Source organism: Schistocerca piceifrons, chromosome 5 (genome assembly GCF_021461385.2).
Source record: "Schistocerca piceifrons isolate TAMUIC-IGC-003096 chromosome 5, iqSchPice1.1, whole genome shotgun sequence".
NCBI lineage: Eukaryota > Metazoa > Arthropoda > Insecta > Orthoptera > Acrididae > Schistocerca > Schistocerca piceifrons.
Genome location: NC_060142.1, coordinates 154,803,249 through 154,825,888, shown reverse-complemented (window position 1 = coordinate 154,825,888; position 22,640 = coordinate 154,803,249). Strand labels below are relative to the sequence as shown.

The 22,640-nt window shown below is 44.3% G+C and overlaps 1 protein-coding gene across 1 annotated transcript in view; it reads right to left on the bottom strand.

Annotated features, from left to right (window-relative positions):
* LOC124798647 (visual pigment-like receptor peropsin) overlaps positions 1-20,808 on the bottom strand; it is a 203,507-nt gene extending 182,699 nt beyond the window's left edge. The window contains exons 1-2 of the mRNA XM_047262144.1: positions 20,692-20,808; positions 307-472 (exon numbers count right to left, since the gene is read on the bottom strand). Coding sequence (XP_047118100.1) covers positions 307-472; positions 20,692-20,779 — 254 coding nt within the window. The 5' untranslated portion in view covers positions 20,780-20,808. The remainder of the gene's footprint in view (positions 1-306; positions 473-20,691) is intronic.
* Positions 20,809-22,640: the final 1,832 nt, after the last annotated feature.

Genomic DNA, 22,640 nt, shown 5'->3' with positions numbered 1-22,640 from the left:
GCCTCATCAGCTTCATATATCTCTATTAATTTTGTAGTTGTAGGCACACTCCAATTGTATTTACCGGCAATGTTTATTAAAACACTACAGACGACATAATGCTACAGCGATGCTAGCACTCCATGTGGCAACATGTAACATTGCAGTGAACAGAAGACAAGCGACTTCTTTGATCAAATCGACAGCGAGGCCCTAGATTTGATCAAATATTGGACGACATTTGACAAAGTTCCCTATTACACCATCAAATGTCTTTGACAAAGATATTGGACAAAGAAATTTGATAGTGTATAATACCGGCCTTACCTGCCGGAGAGCGCCGACGTGGCGGAGAAGGGGAATCCGGCGAGCAGCACGCGCGCCAGCTGCGTCAGGGAGAGGCTGAGCAGCAGCAGGTGGGGCCGCGTGGGCAGCGCCCGACCCAGCAGCAGAGCGCTAGTCAGCCAGCCGGACGCCGCCGTGCCCAGAGCGCCTGAACACACAACACACACACACACACTCACTCACTATAACGCTTATTACCAATTTATTTGACGTATGATAAACGAAGACCTCCAAGTTTGCAAACTACAGTATACAGGGTGCGTCAAAAATATATATACACACTTTGCACTGTCATAGATAATTTATTTCCCGTTCTACAAGGTTAAATATCTGTGAGAAAGTAATGTTATGTTTCTTCAGCAGGTGGCAGCAGTGGCAAGGAAGTAACTGCAACATGGCGGACGTACGTTTGAGCTACGAAGCGCGTAAGCAGATAATTATGTGGTACTGGAAGTTTGATAATGTAGTTGCGGTTCGAAGACAGTGGAGAATTGAGTGTGGCACAGAACCACCTTCAAGGTTAACAATTACTCGTCTACGAGGCAAATTCAAAATGTATGGAACAGTGTGTGATATGCATAAAGGTCGATCAGGGCGACCTCGTACAGCTACAAGTGATGTTTCCACAACTGCGGTCTTGTAACTGTTTCAGCGTTCGCCTCAAAAATCTTCAAGGCAAGCGGCACGTGAGAGTAATGTAAGTGCTATAGTTCAATTCTTTTGTCTTGGCGGTTCACGCATGCCCGCCCAGACGCAGGAGATTGCTACGTTGCCATTTGCACGCGCCAAGCAAACTTACGTTTAGGGGAGAGCGCGCAGTTTATGACGTAAAGCCACCACGGCCGCATTAACCCTTTCGCTGTTACAGAGACGTGCTCCCTTGCTGCTTTACTTAACATAGGATCAAAATCTCTTTGGATTTTCCGCCAGATTTCTAGAGAGAGTTTCGTTGTGGAAACTATTAAATGCATCTCGCATTGAAATCAGCACCGAATTTCGAGCCTCAGTAAAACTTCGCCAATCTTGGAGAATTTACGTTTGTCTAAATTAGATGTGACTTTTTCGGTGCTCCTGCAGCAGCTTTCTGTTGTGTTTTGTGTACCATGGGGGATCAGTTCCTTCTCTTATTAATTTATTTGGTATGAATCTCTCGAGTGCTGTTGATACTATTTCTTTGCCACATTGGTCTTTACTTACATAGTTTGGAGACTGTCTCTTAAGAAGACGTCAACCGAATTTTTAGTTGCTTTTAGAAACAGATATATTTCGCGTTTAGTTTTGGTGAATTTCTTTGTTACGGAATTGAGCCTCGCTACGACTGTGTCCGTCGTGATGCTCAGGATTATTTGTGGCTAAGAGGTCAAGTGTGTTTTCGTAACCATTTACAATTTGAATGGCCCCGTGACCTAATTGTTCAAAATAATTTTAAAAAAATCATTTAGAACAAATACGGAGCCGGCCGGTATGGCCGTGCGGTTCTAGGCGCTTCAGTCTGGAACCACCAGACCGCTACGGTCGCAGGTTCGAATCCTGCCTCGGGCATGGATGTGTGTGATGTCCTTAGGTTAGTTAGGTTTAAATAGTTCTAAGTTCTAGGGGACTGATGACCTCAGATGTTAAGTCCCATAGTGCTCAGAGCCATTTGAACCATTTGAACAAGTACGGAAGTTGTATTCTATCTATAACAGGGTCTGAAAATGTATTTTTGTCAACATACGGAAGGTAGATTGAAGTCACTGCCAACTATAATTGTATGAGTGGGTTACCTATTAGTGAAGAGACTCAACTTTTCTTTGAACCGTTCAGCAACTGTTTTATCTGAGACCGGGGGTCGGTAAAATGAGCCAGTTATTAATTTATCCCGGTTGTCGAATATAACCTCTGCCCATTCTAAGTCACAGGAACTATCTGCTTCAATGTCGCTTGTGAGCTGGGACACACATTACATTATTTTTTCTTAAGTTGTGCTTCTTGTTTCTGTTGTAGTGCAGATCATTACAATTACGACTTTCCCTCCAAAACCTAGTATTCTTTCTACGTGACCCTGTAAATATCAGAGGTAAACAATGTAGAACAACAACGTACTTTACAAACATAGCATTCTGTACTACTTCGTTTCCTTATTTCTAACATTTTAAAATTGTAAGTCGACTTTAGATGACATGTCAATCATAGATGTTCTTATCTCTGTTTAGTGAACGTTTTTTCAGTCATGTTTTGAACATTGTCCCGCCACACTTTATTAACTAATGTTTCGCCGCAAGGGATATCGTATTTCAGAGAGTAAATTAATAGGGAGTATGTCGTTCTTCTTTTCAAACATTCACATACCCATTTCTTCTTTCCTTATTTTCTTTTAGGCATGCGGTTGTAGTAATTAAAGTAGGCACAAATGCAGTGATAAAAAAGAAATGATTAGCGTACATTCGCATTCTCTTTACATCGTTCCTTTTTTTGTTGCTCCAGTGGCGATGGACTGTTTCTATCGCAATCAGTAAGCGCGAAAGGAAGCTACCGTACAGACAAAAAAAAATAAAGGTTCAAATTGCTCTGAGCACTATGGGACTTAACATCTGTGGTCATCAGTCCCCTAGAACTTAGAACTACTTAAACCTACCTAATCTAAGGACATCACACACATCCATGCCCGAGGCAGGATTCGAACCTGCGACCGTAGCGGATGCGCGGTTCCAGTCCATCCGTATAGACAGAGGGATATATATTTATACTTGACAGAACTAGTTACATACTGACACAATCGTCGGTATTGCTTTCGTTTCCCAAGAATTATAAATATTTCGATTTCGGAAAAGAAGCTCTGTATTTGGCCGAGATATCGAAGAAGAAGGTCCCTTACGTACCGGTTGTATCGAGTAAGATACGGAGACGGCGGTTTGAAAGCAGACAGAAGTAGTACGAGGAAGGGCGCCCTTGCCTGAGGGATCGCTACCTGGCGAAGGGGCAAATGTCTGGCGTGGTAAATGTCCGGCATTCCGTCACACGCACGCCAACTCCCATCAGCACGGAGTTGTGGGGCGCCATATTGGCATTCATTTCAAGCCTATACGTGTATATGCCGTTTCTGAGCACCAGAAAATTGAGAACCACTCGAAAACACGTTGTTAACTGTGTGATTCGTTGCAGTAAAAATAATGAGAAATATCATATTCGTGGCAAAATAATTATTTTAACTTGGGTATTATAAGACTATGCCATTTGAAGGCAACGACACACTGAGGATCCACCAAGAACGGATTGTTCTTGATACAAACTGTTATAATTAAATTTCAATTAGTAACACAGCTACGATTAAATCTTTTAGCAAGTGGGAACAGGCTAGTATTGGCTCCTATTTCTGTGTTGTCGGTTCAGCATAGTCAGTAGTGTCACAGACATCTAGACTAACTGAGCAAGATGTTGCTGGTTCGCGTCTCCTCCTGCCCAACAATTTTTTCCCAAACATTCACGTTTTTAATAGGTTCTGATGCTTTATTATTAGTTTAATGTAAGTATATACTATAATATTTGATGTTATTTAAATATAAGTTCACCATTTTTTTGAGGAGTGAATTTGTTCGGTTGGCTTCATCTACAGGACAGTTTGCGCTACTTGTATAAAGATATTTTGCTCCTTTTTCTTTTACGTTTCGTAATTCACATGTTGCAAAGATTGTGCTAATGGGTAGGAACAGTAATCAAGTAAGGATGACCTTGGGGTTTTACTATAATGTGGGAATGATGAAATAATGTTTATCTTATGAGGAGAACTATTGCAAATTTGTAGCGCACTGTTTGTAACGGAACGTTTGCAAGCCTGTGTACTTATTGATTGAACATGGTACGTACTTTCCTTTTCGTCTTAAAACATGTACTTGGATACCGAAGTTTTTATTTGTGTATATTACATATAGAACAACGTGACTACCGTATGGACAATGGAGGAAATGTGTGGTAATAGAGCTAACGTGGGAATTTTAAGTGCGCCCGTTTAGCAAACAGTGTGATTTACGAACTAGAAACATCCCTCAACTGCCGCTGGAGTGCGTTGGATTGCGTGTACCACGTTGGGGCCCACGTACCGTATGCACAAGTCGCATCGTTCCTGAGCGTTCAGCAGCTCGTTGAACTCAGCACGCTCAATGTTGACGTTCGACAGCACGGTCCGTGTGCCGACGGCTTTAGCATTGAACGGTTGTGTTGTTACAGTGTAAAGCATGCAACCCTGCGCAGATAGTCGGTCAATGCAATTTTAGCAACGTGCAGTCACTAAATTCTTGACAGCAGAAGGTGTCATTCCAAAGGAGATTCATCAGGCAATGAATTGAGTTTATGGTGATTGTGTTGATGTGAGTACTGTGCGTCGTTGGGCGAGTATGTTTGAAGATATTGAGGCGGGAACATCTGACCTGCGTGACAAACAAAGAGTTGGACGTCCTCTGACAGCAACCACCCAGTTTGACAAGCAAAATGTTGACAGATTGATTCAGGACGATCGTCGTATTACTCGAGAGAAATTGCAAGCACAATCTGCATTTCACGTGTGGGTCACATAATTGCTTTGCTTGGCTATCATGAGATCTGTGAACGATGGGTACCCCGGATGCTGACTCCTGAAATGAAAGCGCAAGGACATGAAATTTCCCAGGAACTCCTCTCGCGTTACGAGAATGAAGGTGACGCCTTTCTCCATTCAGTTGTGCCAAGAGACGAAACGTCAGGCTACGGAATATCGACACGAAGTTTTTTTTGTGGGGTTTTGGGCACAAAATATCTAAGGTCATAAGCGCCCAGTAGAGAACTATAGAATGCTGGGACCGCGAGCGTAAAAAACTGTTGCGAGGTCCAATACAAAAAGAAAGAAAAAACAAATCTAAAACATCAGGACGTTACGGAAGAGTATCTAAAAGACGTCAACAAGACACCGGAGTCAACAGGTAGAAATCAAATCTGTTTTGTCATATTACTGCTTTTTAAAAAACTTAAAACGCGAGCCACAGCTCGCACGTCATCTGCAAAAATGTCCGGCAAAGCGGGCGGCAGCCTGACCCTGCGACGTAAGTAGCTAAAATAGGGGCAGAGGATCATGAAATGTCTGTTAATGGCTGGCTACAGAAAGGACAGCTGGGTGCAGGGTCGCCACTCAACAAGTGGCGGTGACTAAAGCGGCAGCGCCCTATTCGTAACCAAGATAACATTACTTCATCACGGCGAGACGGCCGGGAGGAAGTCGACCAGGCTGTTGGGAGAGGTTTGAGTTCTCTGAGTTTGTTCCCATGAGGGGAGCGCCAATGGTCATGCCAAAGTGACGTTATACGCCGATAGAGAAAAGTACGAATATGTTGCGAGGGAACAGAGTAAGAGGGGGGCCGACCGAGATGGACGGCGGCCTTGGCTGCAGCATCAACGGCGTCATTCCGAGGCAAACCAACCTGGCCACGAACCCACATGAACATCACTTGGGCTCCCATATCCGGGAACAAATGGAGGCAGTCCTGGATCCGCTGAACGGTGGGGTGGACTGGATCGGGATCATCTAGACTCTGAAGGGCACTGAGAGAGTCGACACAAAGACTCACCTCAGGAAAAGAAACTCAAGACGCAGCCCTCAGCTGGAAAAATCATGGCCACACTGTTCTGGGACGCAGATGGTGTTATCCACGTTGATTTCCTTGATCGTGAAACAAAAATAAATTCAGAGCGTTACATCACAACGCTGCGAACTCTGAAACGACGGCTAACAAGGGTCCGAAAGGAAAAGGGAAATGTTTTCCTGAGGCATGACAATGCCAAACCAGACAAAAAAAATGGTTCAAATGGCCCTGAGCACTATGGGACTTAACATCTATGGTCATCAGTCCCCTAGAACTTAGAACTACTTAAACCTAACTAACCTAAGGACAGCACACAACACCCAGCCATCACGAGGCAGAGAAAATCCCTGACCCCGCCGGGAATCGAACCCGGGCGTGGGAAGCGAGAACGCTACCGCACGACCACGAGATGCGGGCTCAAACCAGACACTTCACGTGCCACCACAGCAGAACTTCGGAGACTGAATCTCACCACTGTACGACATCCTCTATACAATCCACATTTAGCACCGTCTGACTTCCATCTGTTCCTGATAATGAAAGACGATCTGCGGGGACATTCTGAGCACAGCATTGTACACACAACAAAAAAAAGTTTTGCATCACTTCGGTTCCGAGAGCTCCGGAACTTGCACAGAAAATTGGAATAGACATCAACATAAACATAATTTCCGCCCTTTTTATTGCTCATAAAAACCACACGTTGCATGTTGTAGCACCATACAGCGAGACCTTCAGACGTGGTGGTTCACATTACTGTACACACCGGTACCTCTAACACCCAGTAGCACGTCCTCTTGCATTGATGCATGCCTGTATTCGTCGTGGCATACTGTCCACAAGTTCACCAAGGCACTGTTTGTCCAGTTTGTCCCACTCCTCAACGGCGATTCGGCGCAGATCCCTCAGAGTGGTTGGTGGATCACGTCGTCAATAAACAGCCCTTTTCAATCTATCCCAGGCATGTTTGATAGGCTTCATGTCTGGAGAACATGCTGGCCGTGCTGTTATCCTGAAGGAAGTCATTCACAAGTTGTGCACGATGGGGGTGCGAATTGTCGTCCATGAAGGCGAATGCCTCGCCAATATGTTGCCGATATGGTTTCACCATCGGTCGGAGGTTGGCATTCACGTATCGTTCAGCCGTTATGGCGCCTTCCATGACCACCAGTGGCGGCCCCACATAATGCCACCCCAAAACAGCAGAGAACCTCAACCTTGCTGCACTCACTGGACAGTGTGTCTAAGGCGTTCAGCCTCACTGGGTTGCCTCCATACACGTCTCCGACGATTGTCTGGTTGAAGGCATTTGCTACTCATCGGTGAAGAGAAGGTGATGCCAATCCTGAGCGGTCTATTCAGCATGTTGTTGGGCCCATCTGTACCGCGCTGCATGGTGTCGTGGTTGCTAAGATGGACTTCGCCATGGACGTCGGTAGTGAAGTTGCGCATCATGCAGCTTATTGCGCACAGTTTGAGTCGTAACGCGACGTCCTGTGGCTGCACGAAAAGCATTATTCAACACGGTGGCGTTGCTGTCAGGATTCCTAAAGCCATAATCCGTAGGTCATCCACTGCAGTAGCAGCACTTATGCGGTCTGAGCGAGGCACGTCATCGACAGTTGCCGTCTCTCTGTATCCCCACCATGTCCGAACAACATCGCTTTGAAAATATTATCTTGGAACTCTTCCATTTGCTCCGTGTTTGCGTATAAAAATAGTAATATCACAAATTGAGTCCGCCTTGATGCAAACACCGTGTTATTTGTTTATTTCTTTATTATCCCAAACTAGTTTCGGCGACAAATATCACCACCATCATTGGTTTTTTTTTAAATCTAAAACATTCAGAAAATGGTATGGTTGTACAAACACAGGAAAACATAATTACATTTTTACAAATCGTCTTTTGAAATATAGTTTCATATTTATACTTTTATACTACCTTATTGTATTGTATGGTACAGCATGTTTTAAGCTATTATTGGCGCTGTTTGTGACATATTTTCTGTGCTCTTTTTCTGATGCCGTCTTTTTATACTTAGCGAACATCATGTCATCTGCAACCATGTGAGCGGCTGTTAGTAAACGAATACTCAAAGGTGAACTTCGTATGTCAGCAGTATATACTTGGGGTGGAAACCAGTTGTTTTGGTGTGTATTTAGCTGTTGCTTAGCTATTCGTGTACTCACGTTCGTTGGATGGAGTGTGGCTGCTTTTTACACAGAAAAACAAAACTTTTGCACTTTATTTCTGATCCATAATCTTACGCCATCTTGCTGTTCGCGTGTGTCGCGAGACGCGTTCGCAAGTGGCGAGAAAGGCTATGAAAAACCGTAGCGCGAATTACGACGACTTCTGTTCATTATTTATGTATCTGTGTGTGATTGGGAGGTGGTTCTTTTGCCTGTGTGTGCTCTCTGTTCTGTGTCCTTGGTCAGTTCTCTCAGAGCGGTAAAGAGTGTGTTGTTGCAGAGTGTTGTGTTTTCATTTATTACATTTTTCCCTTCGACTATAGCCTTTTGTATGCGGTAATTTTCTTCTATCGTTAGTTGTCGGTATAGAATGTTGCTGTTTCTCAGAATGCGTAGATTTTTTCGATATTAGTGGGGTTATGGTTTTTGTTCATTAGATGTTCTGCGAAAGCTGAACGTGTGCTGTCACATCTCAGAGCTCTCATGCGCTCTGTGTATCTCGTTCGGAAATTTCTGCTTGTTTGTCCTATGTAGTGGGACTGACAAGATTTGCGAGTTGATTTATTCCAGCGTTGCTGAATTCGTCTGAGGTTTTTCTGAGCGGTCTTAGTTTTTTCTGAACTGTATTATTTGTTCTGAATGTTATTGGGATCCCTCGCTTTTCTATGATGTTTCCTATTCTATGTGATATTTTGTTATGTATGTTAGTGTGTACCATCTCTCTCTTTTTTCTGAAGTGGTGTGGTTTGCTCTGTTGTCTGTGTGTGCTGCATGTTTCCGTTTTACCTTGTTGTTGAGTTTATGACGTCTGTTTTGTAGTCGTTTTCAACAGCAATTTGTTTGATTATGTTTAGTTCCTGGGTGTATTTTCCTGGTTTAAGAGGTGTTCTGTTTATCCTGTGGAGCATATGTGTAAAACTGGCATATTTATGCACTGTCGGGTGGTTGGATGAGCTGTGGATAACAGTACTTGTGGATGTGGTTTTCCTGTAGATGGAAATTCATATTGGTGGTTGTTTCTTGTGATTGTAAGATCCAAGAAATTTAGTTTCTTGTTGTTTTCCATTTCCATTGTGAAGTGGATTTGTGGGTGTACTGTGTTGATGTTACTGTGGAGCTCTTCTATCCTGTTATGTGTTTCATCTATAAGACAGATTATGTCATCCACATATCGGTACTAGTAGATTATTTTGTACCCTCCTTGTTTTACAATGTTATTGAATATTGTGTTCTCTATATGGTCCAAGAAAATGTTGGCTAAGATTCTAGTGATGGGGGCTCCATGGGAAGCCCCGCTTGTCGCAAGTAGAAGTTGTTGTTGAAAGTGAAGTAGTTTTGTTCTGTGCTTAGCCTAAGGATGGATGATTCAAATGGTTCAAATGGCTCTGAGCACTATGGGACTCAACTGCTGAGGTTATTAGTCCCCTAGAACTTAGAACTAGTTAAATCTAACTAACCTAAGGACATCACAAACATCCATGCCCGAGGCAGGATTCGAACCTGCGACCGTAGCGGTCTTGCGGTTCCAGACTGCAGCGCCTTTAACCGCACGGCCACTTCGGCCGGCAAGGATGGATGAGATTTCATTTACATGTGCATCTGGGAATTTATTGCATTTTAGCTGTTGTTCTATAATGTTTATAGTTTCTTCTGTGGGTATGTTTGTGTACATGGATGTTATGCCAAAAGACACCAGTTTTGCTGTTGGGGAGGATGTTGACATTCCTAATTTTCTCCATCATGTCTCCTGTGTTTTTGATGCTTCTGTTGTTTGTGTATGTGTATGTCTTCTGTAGGAATGTGTGCATGTGTCTTCCTGGTAAGTAAGATAGGGCTTTTCTGAAGTCAACCACTGGCGTGACAGGGATGAGGGGTTTGTGGACCTTTGGCAGGCTTGTTAAGAGTGGAGCTTTAGGGTTCTTTTGTGTCATTCTTTCTGTCTAGTTCTATGTCAAGGTGTGTGTGATATTTTTTAAGAGAGTCTTGCTCCTAATTCTGACTGAACAACTTCCCACACTGCTTTTGTCTTGTTTCTGCGATGGAGGAAGAATATACTATAAGCCATTTTGCAAACAGCCAGTGCAAATTTTCTGAATATAGCTTTATAGCGTTTAATAAGGATTTCTGTTTGATTTTCTAGGACGAGATATTTTTATTGTGTGTGTAATCCACGTAAGTTTACTGCTTACTTTCTTTTGGGAATTTCTGGGAGGAAGTGATTCAGCCAATATGTCAAGCAAAGATTCAATGAACTTTTCATAGCTTCTGGTGCTTGAACTGCTCTACAGGCCAGCTTACACCAGTTAATTTACTGTGAAAAAATTCATGTTATTTTTACTGAACTTCCTTTTTATACAATTTTTTGGCAATTTTAGTTTATCTACTTTTAGGTGCCCCCCCCCCCCCCAAAAAAAAAAGTGAATGATTCGAAATACCTATGTCTGATCAGCATCTATTAGCATTTTCAGTTTGTAATATTATTATCTGTGCTGGTCGCTGATCTACTGCTTTCGATAGTAGCTTCAGAAGAATTTAGTACGAAACCATATTTCTGAATTAAGTGACGAAATTTTATGGCTAAACTGCTTTCAGCTAAAACATTTAAGTTGAAATTTGTTGCGATCACGACTTTTTTCTTTCTTTATTTCTGTAGTTTCTCTAAGAGACACTGAGATTTATCCTAGAAAATTTTTGTTCCAGCATCTACATCTACATTTATACTCCGCAAGCCACCCAACGGTGTGTGGCGGAGGGCACTTTACGTGCCACTGTCATTACCTCCCTTTTCTGTTCCAGTCGCGTATGGTTCGTGGGAAGAACGACTGCCGGAAAGCCTCCGTGCGCGCTCGAATCTCTCCAATTTTACATTCGTGATCTCCTCGGGGGGTATAAGTAGGGGGAAGAAATATATTGGATACCTCATCCAGAAACGCAAACTCTCGAAACCTGGACAGCAAGCTACACCGCGATGCAGAGCGCCTCTCTTGCAGAGTCTGCCACTTGAGTTTGCTAAACATCTCCGTAACGCTATCACGCTTACCACATAACCCTGTGACGAGACGCGCCGCTCTTCTTTGGATCTTCTCTATCTCCTCCGTCAACCCGATCTGGTACGGATCCCACACTGATGAGCAATACTCAAGTATAGGTCGAACGAGTGTTTTGTAAGCCACCTCCTTTGTTGATGGACTACATTTTCTAAGGACTCTCCCATTGAATTTCAACCTGGTACCCGCCTTACCAACAATTAATTTTATATGATCATTCCACTTCAAATCGCTCCGCACGCATACTCCCAGATTGTTTACAGACGTAACTGCTACCAGTGTTTGTTCCGCTATCATATAATCATACAATAAAGGATCCTTCTTTCTATGTATTCGCAATACATTACATTTGTCTATGTTAAGGGTCAGTTGCCACTCCCTGCACAAAGTGTCTATCAGCTGCAGATCTTCCTGCATTTCGCTACAATTTGTAGCATTTGTAGCATGCATTTCGCAGCATTTGTAGGCATGCTGTAGATTGCTGGATTCAGATCACTTAACTTTACGCAGCGGCTGTCAAGCACACTTTCTTCATTCAAATAATTAAAATTTTCTCTACCTTTATAATTTACTGAAGAAGCAACAAGAATGCAGGAGCCTCCGTGAGACGTATTTCTCCTCCAAAGCTGCTAGTTATCTTAAAATTGTTAAAACTTTATACAGTCTTCCGGTTGGTTGGTTGGTTGTTTTGGGGAAGGAGACCAGACAGCGAGGTCATCGGTCCAATCGGATTAGGGAAGGATGGGGAAGGAAGTCGGCCGTGCCCTTTCAAAGGAACCATCCCGGCATTTGCCTGGAGCGATTTAGGGAAATCACGGAAAACCTAAATCAGGATGGCCGGACGCGGGATTGAACCGTCGTCCTCCCGAATGCGAGTGTAGTTTGCTAACCACTGCGCCACCTCGCTCGGTTACAGTCTTCTGACCAGTGTTCATTTAGGCAGATGATTTTGATAGTTACAAAACCTGTATGTAGAATTTTAAGTTCATCAATTTCAGAATATTTAAGTTCGGTAGTTCTGTCGTTAAGCCACTGATATCCCAGTAAACCATCTTTGTTGTTGTTGATTATTGTTTGATATGGGCCCTTCATTCAACATTCACGCATTGTGTATTCAGTTTGTACCTTTAATTCGTCACCCCCACCTGAATGTATTAGTTTCTCTTAGTTGTGTAGTATTTTACGTACGTCTATAAACATTTTCATTAAGTTCGTAGACTAACCTACTGAGATGTAGGCCATTTTTCCCACACATTTGTCATTCAAAAACTTATTTATGTCAATGAACATTACTCCAAGCCTCTCACACTTTTCCCTAATGTCACTGTTTATTCCGTTGATGTATCACTTACCGATCGTGTACGAATATTACCACTAATTACCCGCTTGGATGTTGCGTACACAGTTCTCGTGTGTCACTGACGATTTCTTTCTCACTGTTGCTGCGACAGAGTCTGAACCCACGTGGATTGAAACATCTTTAGAGCTATTGGTACTTTCAGTTTCAGCCATGCTTTTTTCACGGTTTTTTAAATGTTTGTTTAGGTGGTGGGATCGAATTCTAAGTTGAGCATTAGCCTTACAGGGTGGCTCAATAAAGAGTTTAAAGAAGAATCGACCATTATCAGGAAATCATTTTTGTCACCTTTCATTGTAGCACTTACACGTTTGTCCCTTTTATAATAGGTGACCGTTTTCCATTTATACACTCCTGGAAATTGAAATAAGAACACCGTGAATTCATTGTCCCAGGAAGGGGAAACTTTATTGACACATTCCTGGGGTCAGATACATCACATGATCACACTGACAGAACCACAGGCACATAGACACAGGCAACAGAGCATGCACAATGTCGGCACTAGTACAGTGTATATCCACCTTTCGCAGCAATGCAGGCTGCTATTCTCCCATGGAGACGATCGTAGAGATGCTTGATGTAGTCCTGTGGAACGGCTTGCCATGCCATTTCCACCTGGCGCCTCAGTTGGACCAGCGTTCGTGCTGGACGTGCAGACCGCGTGAGACGACGCTTCATCCAGTCCCAAACATGCTAATGGGGGACAGATCCGGAGATCTTGCTGGCCAGGGTAGTTGACTTACACCTTCTAGAGCACGTTGGGTGGCACGGGATACATGCGGACGTGCATTGTCCTGTTGGAACAGCAAGTTCCCTTGCCGGTCTAGGAATGGTAGAACGATGGGTTCGAACACGGTTTAGATGTACCGTGCACTATTCAGTGTCCCCTCGACGATCACCAGTGGTGTACGACCAGTGTAGGAGATCGCTCCCCACACCATGATGCCGGGTGTTGGCCCTGTGTGCCTCGGTCGTATGCAGTCCTGATTGTGGCGCTCACCCGCACGGCGTCAAACACGCATACGACCATCATTGGCACCAAGGCAGAAGCGACTCTCATCGCTGAAGACGACACGTCTCCATTCGTCCCTCCATTCACGCCTGTCGCGACACCACTGGAGGCGGGCTGCATAATGTTGGGGCGTGAGCGGAAGACGGCCTAACGGTGTGCGGGACCGTAGCCCAGCTTCATGAAGACGGTTGCGAATGGTCCTCGCCGATACCCCAGGAGCAACAGTGTCCCTAATTTGCTGGGAAGTGGCGGTGCGGTCCCCTACCGCACTGCGTAGGATCCTACGGTCTTGGCGTGCATCCGTGCGTCGCTGCGGTCCGGTCCCAGGTCGACGGGTACGTGCACCTTCCGCCGAGCACTGGCGACAACATCGATGTACTGTGGAGACCTCACGCCCCACGTGTTGAGCAATTCGGCGGTACGTCCACCCGGCCTCCCGCATGCCCACTATACGCCCTCGCTCAAAGTCCGTCAACTGCACATACGGTGCACGTCCACGCTGTCGCGGCATGCTACCAGTGTTAAAGACTGCGATGGAGCTCCGTATGCCACGGCAAACTGGCTGACACTGACGGCGGCGGTGCACAAATGCTGCGCAGCTAGCGCCATTCGACGGCCAACACCGCGGTTCCTGGTGTGTCCGCTGTGCCGTGCGTGTGATCATTGCTTGTACAGCCCTCTCGCAGTGTCCGGAGCAAGTATGGTGGGTCTGACACACCGGTGTCAATGTGTTCTTTTTTCCATTTCCAGGAGTGTATTTGTCGCTTGATATTCCACCGACGACATTGTCAGTACCACACGTATACGAATTTTTACCACTTTGCTATGTACCGGTAATCGATTGTTTTCCACCTACACAGCTTTAGCTTTCTTTCAGGAACTAGTTTAGCATTTGCTTCTTTTACATTAAAATTTCAGTTTCATCGTTTCAGTGCCACTCTGACGCAATTTAATGATATCTTCTTTCGTGTTCACTGTACTCACGAGTTCAGCCGCTTCAGAATGTGAACGTGAACCTAAACGTACTGCCATGGAGAATCATCTTTTAGGAGTTTTAAATACACATTCGAAAACTTTTCTTGTAGCCAGCAACTACATTTCACACAAAAGATACATTTCACGATGCATACTGAACGCTCACTACTCTGCTAACTATTTAATTTAACCTTTTTAGAGGACTGAGATGTGTCGTTGCATTTTTTCATCGGAGCAAGCTTGTTATGTAACGGCGTTGTTCCAGGTATATGTACATATAAATATATACATATACATTTTGTATATAATTAACGTGTTGGTGGCCAATCTTCTCTTCAGTGCGGAAGCACAACAAGTTCAGACTCTTATGGAAATCAAGGAGGTGCCGCGAACAATGATGTTAATGACCAGGAGCACCACATCATTGGTGTGTGGTATAAGTTGAGAGTTTTGGTCTGACGGGAGGCATGCTAGTGTATTCTGTGTGTTTGTAGTGATCACTGCGTCAGAATGGCGTAGTGGTTAGCCCATCTACCTAGTAAGAGGGATTGGATCTGATGGGAGGCATGCTAGCGTAGTCTGTGTGGTTCTAGAGACCACTGTGTCGGGACAGCATAATGGTCAGCCCATCTACCTCGTGAACGGGATTGGGTCTAACCCAGGCACGCTAGTGTAGTCCATGTGGTTGTAATGACCACTGTGTCGGGATGGCATAGTGGTTAGCCCATCTACCTAGTGAGTGGGATTGGGTCTGATAGAAGGCATGCTAGTGTAGCCCATGTGGCTGTAGCTGTGTTGGGATGGCGTAGTGATCAGCCCATCTACCTAGTGAACGGTATTGGGTCTGACGAGAGGCATGCTAGCGTAGTCCATGTCGTTGCAGTGACCAGTGTGTTGGGATGGCATAGATGTCAGCCCATCTACCTAGTGAACGGGATTGGGTCTGATGGGAGGCATGCTAGCATAGTCCATATGGTTGTAGTGACCACTGTGTTGGGATGGCGTAGTGGTCAGCCCGTCTACCTAGTGAACAGGATTGGGTCTGACGGGAGGCATGCTAGCATAGTCTGTGTGGTTGTAGTGACCACTGTGTTGGGATGGCGTAGTGGTCAGCCCGTCTACCTAGTGAATGGGATTGGGTCTGACGGGAGGCATAGTCTGTGTGGTTGTAGCGACCACTGTGTCGGGATGTCGTAGTGGTCAGCCCATCTACCTAGTGACCGGGAGACCCGGGCTCCAATCCCGATATGACATAAATTTTCAACTTACTCCGTTGATATGAATCAGTTCCCACTGGCAGCTAATGTCTTTGATTCTTTTTTAGCTTGATAGTACAGGGTGGAGCAAGTAAAAGTGGTCTGGATGAGTGGATACTATTGGACGTGAATGCATGCATATAACCGTACCCCATGACATGCACACTGCCTTAAGCCCACCACGTGATCCACATCGGTTCAGAGAGTAGTACGGGCTGTGTCAGTATGCAACGGGGCGATGACACTCACAATGGAGCAGCGGGTGTTCGTCGTGAGAAGTTACGTGACAACAGAGTCGTTGGCAGTTGTTTTCTGACAAGTTTAATGGTGTCAAAGTGCCAGCAAAGAGTGCCATGCAACGCTTAGTCCGAAAATGACGTCAGACAGGGCCTATTTTGAACAAGTCAAAAAACATCCCACACCGTGCCCGCACACCAGAAAATGTGGATGCAGTTCATCAGAAAACTCTTCACCAGGAGATCAATCCGACTGCTATCGCAAGAGACCGACACGACATATCACGTCGATCATGCGGACGAATACTTCTCTTGGACCTGCGGTCTGGTCGCGGTCCTAGCTGGCCACCCAGGTCACATGATCTGCCAGTGTGCGACTGTTTTGTGTAGGAAGCCCTCAAGTCTAAAGTGTATCACAACAACCTTCATTGACTTCAAGAACTGTAGCAGAACATTTCAAATGAGACTGCAGGAATTCCAGCAGTCCAGCAACTTGCTCGGCAGGGCCCAAAGGTACCGAGAGGTGAAAGGTGGTCACTTTCAACAACTGCTATAGTCAGATTAGTACTGTATTTCCTTTCCTCTGTTGTACTTCTTTGCGTCCTAGAACTCTATTATCTGTAGCACTTTTATTTCTCCCCTGTATATTCTATTATGCTGTTAGATGGAATAATTCTCGATATTCCTATCATCTTAATTTTTTAAGACGAAGACTCACCATATAACATGGAAGCCTTAAATCTCCGAAAGCTCAAAATGATTAGATCCCAAAGAAAGAAAATGTAAACAAGAAGACTAGAATTTAAAATGTCGTCATCGTTGAAGTCACTAGGACGCGGTTTTAGCTCACTTAGAGCAGATGGGGGAATGAAGCAGCCATGATCTCTACTGAAACCAGCCCAGTTCACCTCTCCTCCCCCCCCCCCCCCCCCCGCCCTTCCCGGTGAATGATGTAGCAAAATCTCGGAAAATATAAATGAGGGTTACCAGATACTCATTCAGGATAAGCTACCACTTCGCTGGGTGAGTCAAGGTCAACTGCCCATAATATTGTCTGCAGAGGCAGTGTAAATTCTCGATGGTGGTTTTGTTACAAGAACTTAGCAAAACAATGTTGCACAATATCTAATCACAATAGAAGAGAATCGTCAGTTTCAACAAGTGTCACAGTGTACCTGCATTTCTGCACGCAACTGTTGTTGTTGTGGTCTTCAGTCCAGAGACTCGTTTGATGCAGCTCTCCATGCTACTCAATCCTGTGCAAGCTTCTTCATCTTCCAGTACCTACTGCAACCTACATCCTTCTGAATGTGTTTAGTGTATTCATCTCTTGGCCTCCCTCTACGATTTTTACCCTCCACGCTGCCCTCCAATACATAATTGGTGATCCCTTGATGCCTCAGAATATGTCCTACCAACCGATCCCTTCTTCTAGTCAAGTTGTGTCACAATCTTCTCTTCTCCCCAATCCTATTCAATACCTCCTCATTAGTTATGTGATCTACCCATCTAATCTTCAGCATTCTTCTGTAGCACCATATTTCGAAAGCTTCTATTCTTTTCTTGTCTAAACTATTTATCGGTCACGTTTCTCTTCCATACATGGCTACACTCCATACAAATACTTTCAGAAACGACTTCCTGACACTTAAATCTATACCTTATATTCACAAATTTCTCTTCTTCAGAAACGCTTTTCTTGCCATTGCTAGTCTACATTTTACATCCTCTCTACTTCGACCATCATCAGTTATTTTTCTCCCCAAATAGCAAAACTCATTCACTACTTTAAGCGTCTCATTTCCTAATCTAATTCCCTCAGCATCACCCGATTTAATTCGATTACATTCCATTATCCTCGTTTTGCTTTTGTTGCTGTTCGTCTTATATCCTCCTTTCAAGACACTGTCCATTCCGTTCAGCTGCTCTTCCAGGTCCTTTGCTGTCTCTGATAGAATTACAATGTCATCGGCGAACCTCAAAGTTTTTATTTCTTCTCCATGGATTTTAATTCCTACTCCGAATGTTTCTTTCGTTTCCTTTACTGCTTGCCCAATATACATATTGAATAACATTGGGGATAGCCTAGAACCCTGTCTCACTCCCTTCTCAAGCACTGCTGAGCTTTCGTGTCGCTCGACTCTTATAATTGCCATCTGATTTCTGTACAAATTGTAAATAGCCTTTCGCTCCCTGTATTTTACTCCTGCCATCTTCAGACTTTGAAAGAGACTATTCCAGTCAACATTGTCAAAAGCTTTCTCTAAGTCTACAAATGCTAGAAACATAGGTTTGCCCTTCCTTAATCTATTTTCTAAGATAAGTCGTGGGCTCAGTATTGCCTCACGTGTTCCAACATTTCGACGGAATCCTAACTGATCTTCCCCGAGGTCGGCTTCTACCAGTTCTTCTATTCGTCTGTAAAGAATTCGTGTTTGTATTTTGCAGCCGTGGCTTATTCAACTGAGAGTTCGGTAATTTTCACATCTGTCAGCACCTCCAGACGCAACTAGAAAGCATTGTTATCTAAGATATTCTTTTCGTAGGCACTGCGTCAAAGGCAAAATTTTAATAAACACGTTTCAAAACCGCCAAGAAAGAATACTGAAGGCGCATGGGCATATTCTACCAATATTCTTCTAAATGTGATCTGGTGATGAATAAAATTACTACAAGTACCACATCTAAAGTGGCAGTAGTGTCTGAAGGCGCAGCAGTAAAGCGTCTTACGACACGATGGTCCCCACTCTCCCTCCCCATCTATTATCCTCTCCCCTTCTCTCCGCCCTCTGAAACTCAGCCTCCTGCAACCCTATCTCATGCTTTCTCTGGATACAAGTTTGCGACATAACACAATGACAATGTGAGAGAGAAGAGCGAAGAGGAAAGGGTCGATGATTAGCGAAAGAGTAGATGTAGGAGAAAAGGGTGATAGGGGAGAGAGAGAGAGAGAGAGAGAGAGAGAGAGAGAGAGAGAGAGAGAGACAGACAGACAGACAGAGACGGGGAGGATGGCTAGGAGGGGGGGGGGGGAGGGAAGGGGTGAGAGGTCAGTGGGAGAGAGGGGGAAGTAGGCGGAAGGGAGAAGAGTATCAGTTATCGAGGAACGAAGTTCATTCTGAATCGTAACGCTGGTTAGTTGCGACTGTAGAGAGTGAAAGGTAGGAGTCAGAGGTAGGAGAGGGAGAAAAGAGTGAGGAGAAATGAGAAGAGGAGGGGGAGAGAACTGTTAGAGAGAAAGTGAGGGAAACAGAGAAGATTTTGGAAAGCAGAGAGACTAGAGACGAGAAAATGGGGAGAAGAGGAAGAAGAAAGGACAGGGAATGAAAAGAGAAGAGAACAAGAAGGAGGTGGTAGATGGGAGAGGAGGGAAGTGAGAGAGAGAAGACAAGGTGAGGTAGAAGAAACAGGAAGGAGTGGTAGAGAAAGATAGAAAAAAGACAAAAAGAAACTCATAGAAATAGTAAAGGAGAAAGAAAGACAATTGAAGGTGTGCCATATTAGTTCAAATGGCTCCGAGCACTATGGGACATCTGAGGCCATCAGTCCCCTAGAACTTAGAACTACTTAAACCTAACTAACATAAGGACATCACACACATCCATGCCCGAGGCAGGCTTCGAACCTGTGACCGTAGCAGTCGCGCGGTTCCGGACTGAAGCGCCTAGAATCGCTCGGTCACAGTGGCCGGCGCCATATTAGTCACTTAAAAATCGCAACACGTAAGTGCTATGTAGAGAACACCATAGAGCGAACATCATAGTCAGTAACAATGGAATCGCTATGTGTTTGATGAAAATTCTAAGTCATGAACATAGATAGTGGTGTAATTACTACCAAATACTGTACGTTTCTGCTATAACCAAAAGGTGAAACTCGAAATGAGAAACGTTATGTAAACGATAACATGATTCCTACATTCGAACAGATATAATAAGTTCATACGCAATTGTCCATGGTTTGCCTTAGTGGGATAGGTATTACAAACACTCTGAAGTATCCTGATGTCACCAACAAATTGGACCAATGTACTGCGACTCAAAATAATGAGACATGTTTAATTTTAATTTACAGATTATTCTGAACTGAAAACATTAACCAGTGTCGCCAAGGATATATATGAGTGTTTACTAAGAAACACTTAAACGCTCATAGAAACAATCATTTTAAGCCTTAACATTTTAAGCAGAATTTTTAATAAAAAAATTGAATTCACTTTTTACGTGACAAGCAAAACGTAGTATGGAAAGCCGTATGTTGTTTTGTTGTGGGTAGATGAGGAGGGCGGTGGGGGGTGCTTGTAAAAGAGATTCTTCTTATTCATGACGTACCAAAGGGTGGAGCTGAGGCATGAACCAATTAGAAAGAAATATACGTGAGATGGCGTACCAGTATGGTTTGCAAAGGAAACGAGTTAATTTCTACAGGAATGTGTATCCGAAAAACGTTTTGTCTCCGAAGTAGAGCCGTAGCTTTCTTTTCCTTTGTCCGAACCGCACTTCAGGGGTGAAAACTACTCTCCGGAAAACAGTTGAACAAAGTGTACTAAACTGAGTAAGTGTTTCTTGTCCAAGAAAACACGGTTTTCCGCTACAAGACTAAACTTGTCCCTTGTGTAGTGATAGTGCTCCCCCGTTTCTCGCTACCGGCCGTTTTGCTCAGCGAAGTATGAGGAAGAAACGTGCGTAGCATACCCAGGACGAAGAGGCCTCCTCCGAGAGCGGCCTTCTGGTTGACGGTGAGGAGGAAGGGCCGCGCGCACACGATGTCCACTGGCCACATGGCTGATGCCGCCGCCGCTGCTGCTGCTACAAAACTGACGGCCAGCCCTGTAACTGAGACACGAGCTGGGAGCCCAGAAACCGGAGACCAACCCGTCACGGCGGTCGCGCGCTCCTCCACAAGAACGGCGTCACGCCACAGTCTCCCGTACATCTGAACACGACACTAGCGGCGTCGTAGGCGGTGGCGTATCTGTTGTAATCGCGCAAAATCTTCCTTATTGCCTTCGTTCAGCGGTTATACGAGGAACGTTTAAAAAGTCCGTGCAAAGTCCGAGAGATGGCACCACAGGCGCGTATAGAGGTCATGTTTAGTTAGTAGCATCTTTGGAAATAAGGCGCACCAAGTTTCAGCCATATTGGTATATTTCTTTGTGTTTGGCATTCGTGTGAATCAAGGAAGTCGAGTGATTGTCAAAAAATGGACGAAAAAGAATTTCGTGTCGTGATTAAACATTACTTTATGAAAGACAAAACGCTCCAGGCGACTAGAGAGAAGCTTGATAAGCATTACGGTGACTCTGCACCTTTCGATTAGAACAGTTTATAAGCGGTTTCAAAATTTTTGTAGTGACCATGTGGGCGCAAGTGATGCTGAACGTTCTGGACGCCCTGTTGGGGTCACGACTCTAGAAATCATTGATAAAATCCATGATATGGTAATGGATGACAGAAAAGTTAAGGTGCGTCAGATTGCTAGTGCTGTGGGCATCTAGAATGAACGGGTACATAATATTTTGCATAAAGACTTGGACATGAGAAAGCTATCCACAAGATGGGTTCTGCGATTGCTCTCGCCTGACCAAAAATGGAATCGTGTGAAGTGTTGCAAGGATAGTTTGCAGCTGTTCTGTAAGAATCCACAGGACTTTAAGCGTCATTTCGTCACTGTGGATGAAACATGGATACATTACTATACTCCTGAGACCAAACAACAATCTAAACAATGGGTTGCCAAGGGAGAATCTGCACCAAGAAAGGCGAAGACCATTCCTTCGACCGGTACGGTTACGGCGGCTGTCTTTTGGGATTCGCAACAGACAATCCTCATCGACTATCTGGAAAAGGGTAAAACTATTACAGGTGCATATTATTTATCGTTATTGGACCCTTTGAAAACCGAGCTGCAAGACAAACGCCGGCGATCGGACGGAAAAAAAAAAAAAAAAAAAACAACTTTCCATCGCGACAGTGCACCAGCACACACCTAAGCAGTTGTGGTCGCAAAATTAATGGAAGTAGGATTCCACCTTGTTTCATGTCCCCCCTATTCTCCAGACTTGGCTCCCTCGGATTACTATTTATTCCCCAATTTCAAGAAATGGCAGGCGGGACAAAGATTTTATTCAAACTAGGAGGTGATTGCAGCAACTAACAGCTATTATGCAGACTTGGACAATTCCTATTATTCGGAAGGGATCAACAAAGTAGAAAAGCGTTGGACCAAGTGTATAAGTCTAAAAGGAGACTATGTCGAAAAATAAAAATGCTTTACCCCACACTTGTAAGTAGCCTTAATTTTTGCACCGACTTTTCAAACGCCCCTCGTACTATCCACGCAACGCTGATATGGGATAGAATGAAGCGAAAGGTACAAGAAAAAAGTGAGATAATTTTAAACTTAACGTTGGTGGACTGTCGATGATATGAATATCAGTAAACAAAGTTTTGTAAAGTGGCATCGCCGCAGAGTGTTTGTCACAGTCATCGCAACAACCTCAGTATTTCTGGCGTAATAATATCACTGGGGGAATTCTTTTTCAGAGATGCCCTTCATTCTCGACAGGTGGTTTTACCCAATATGCACTGAAGGTACTGTTCAACATAAAGGAAAATTGTTACGCGTGTTTGTACATCCGAAA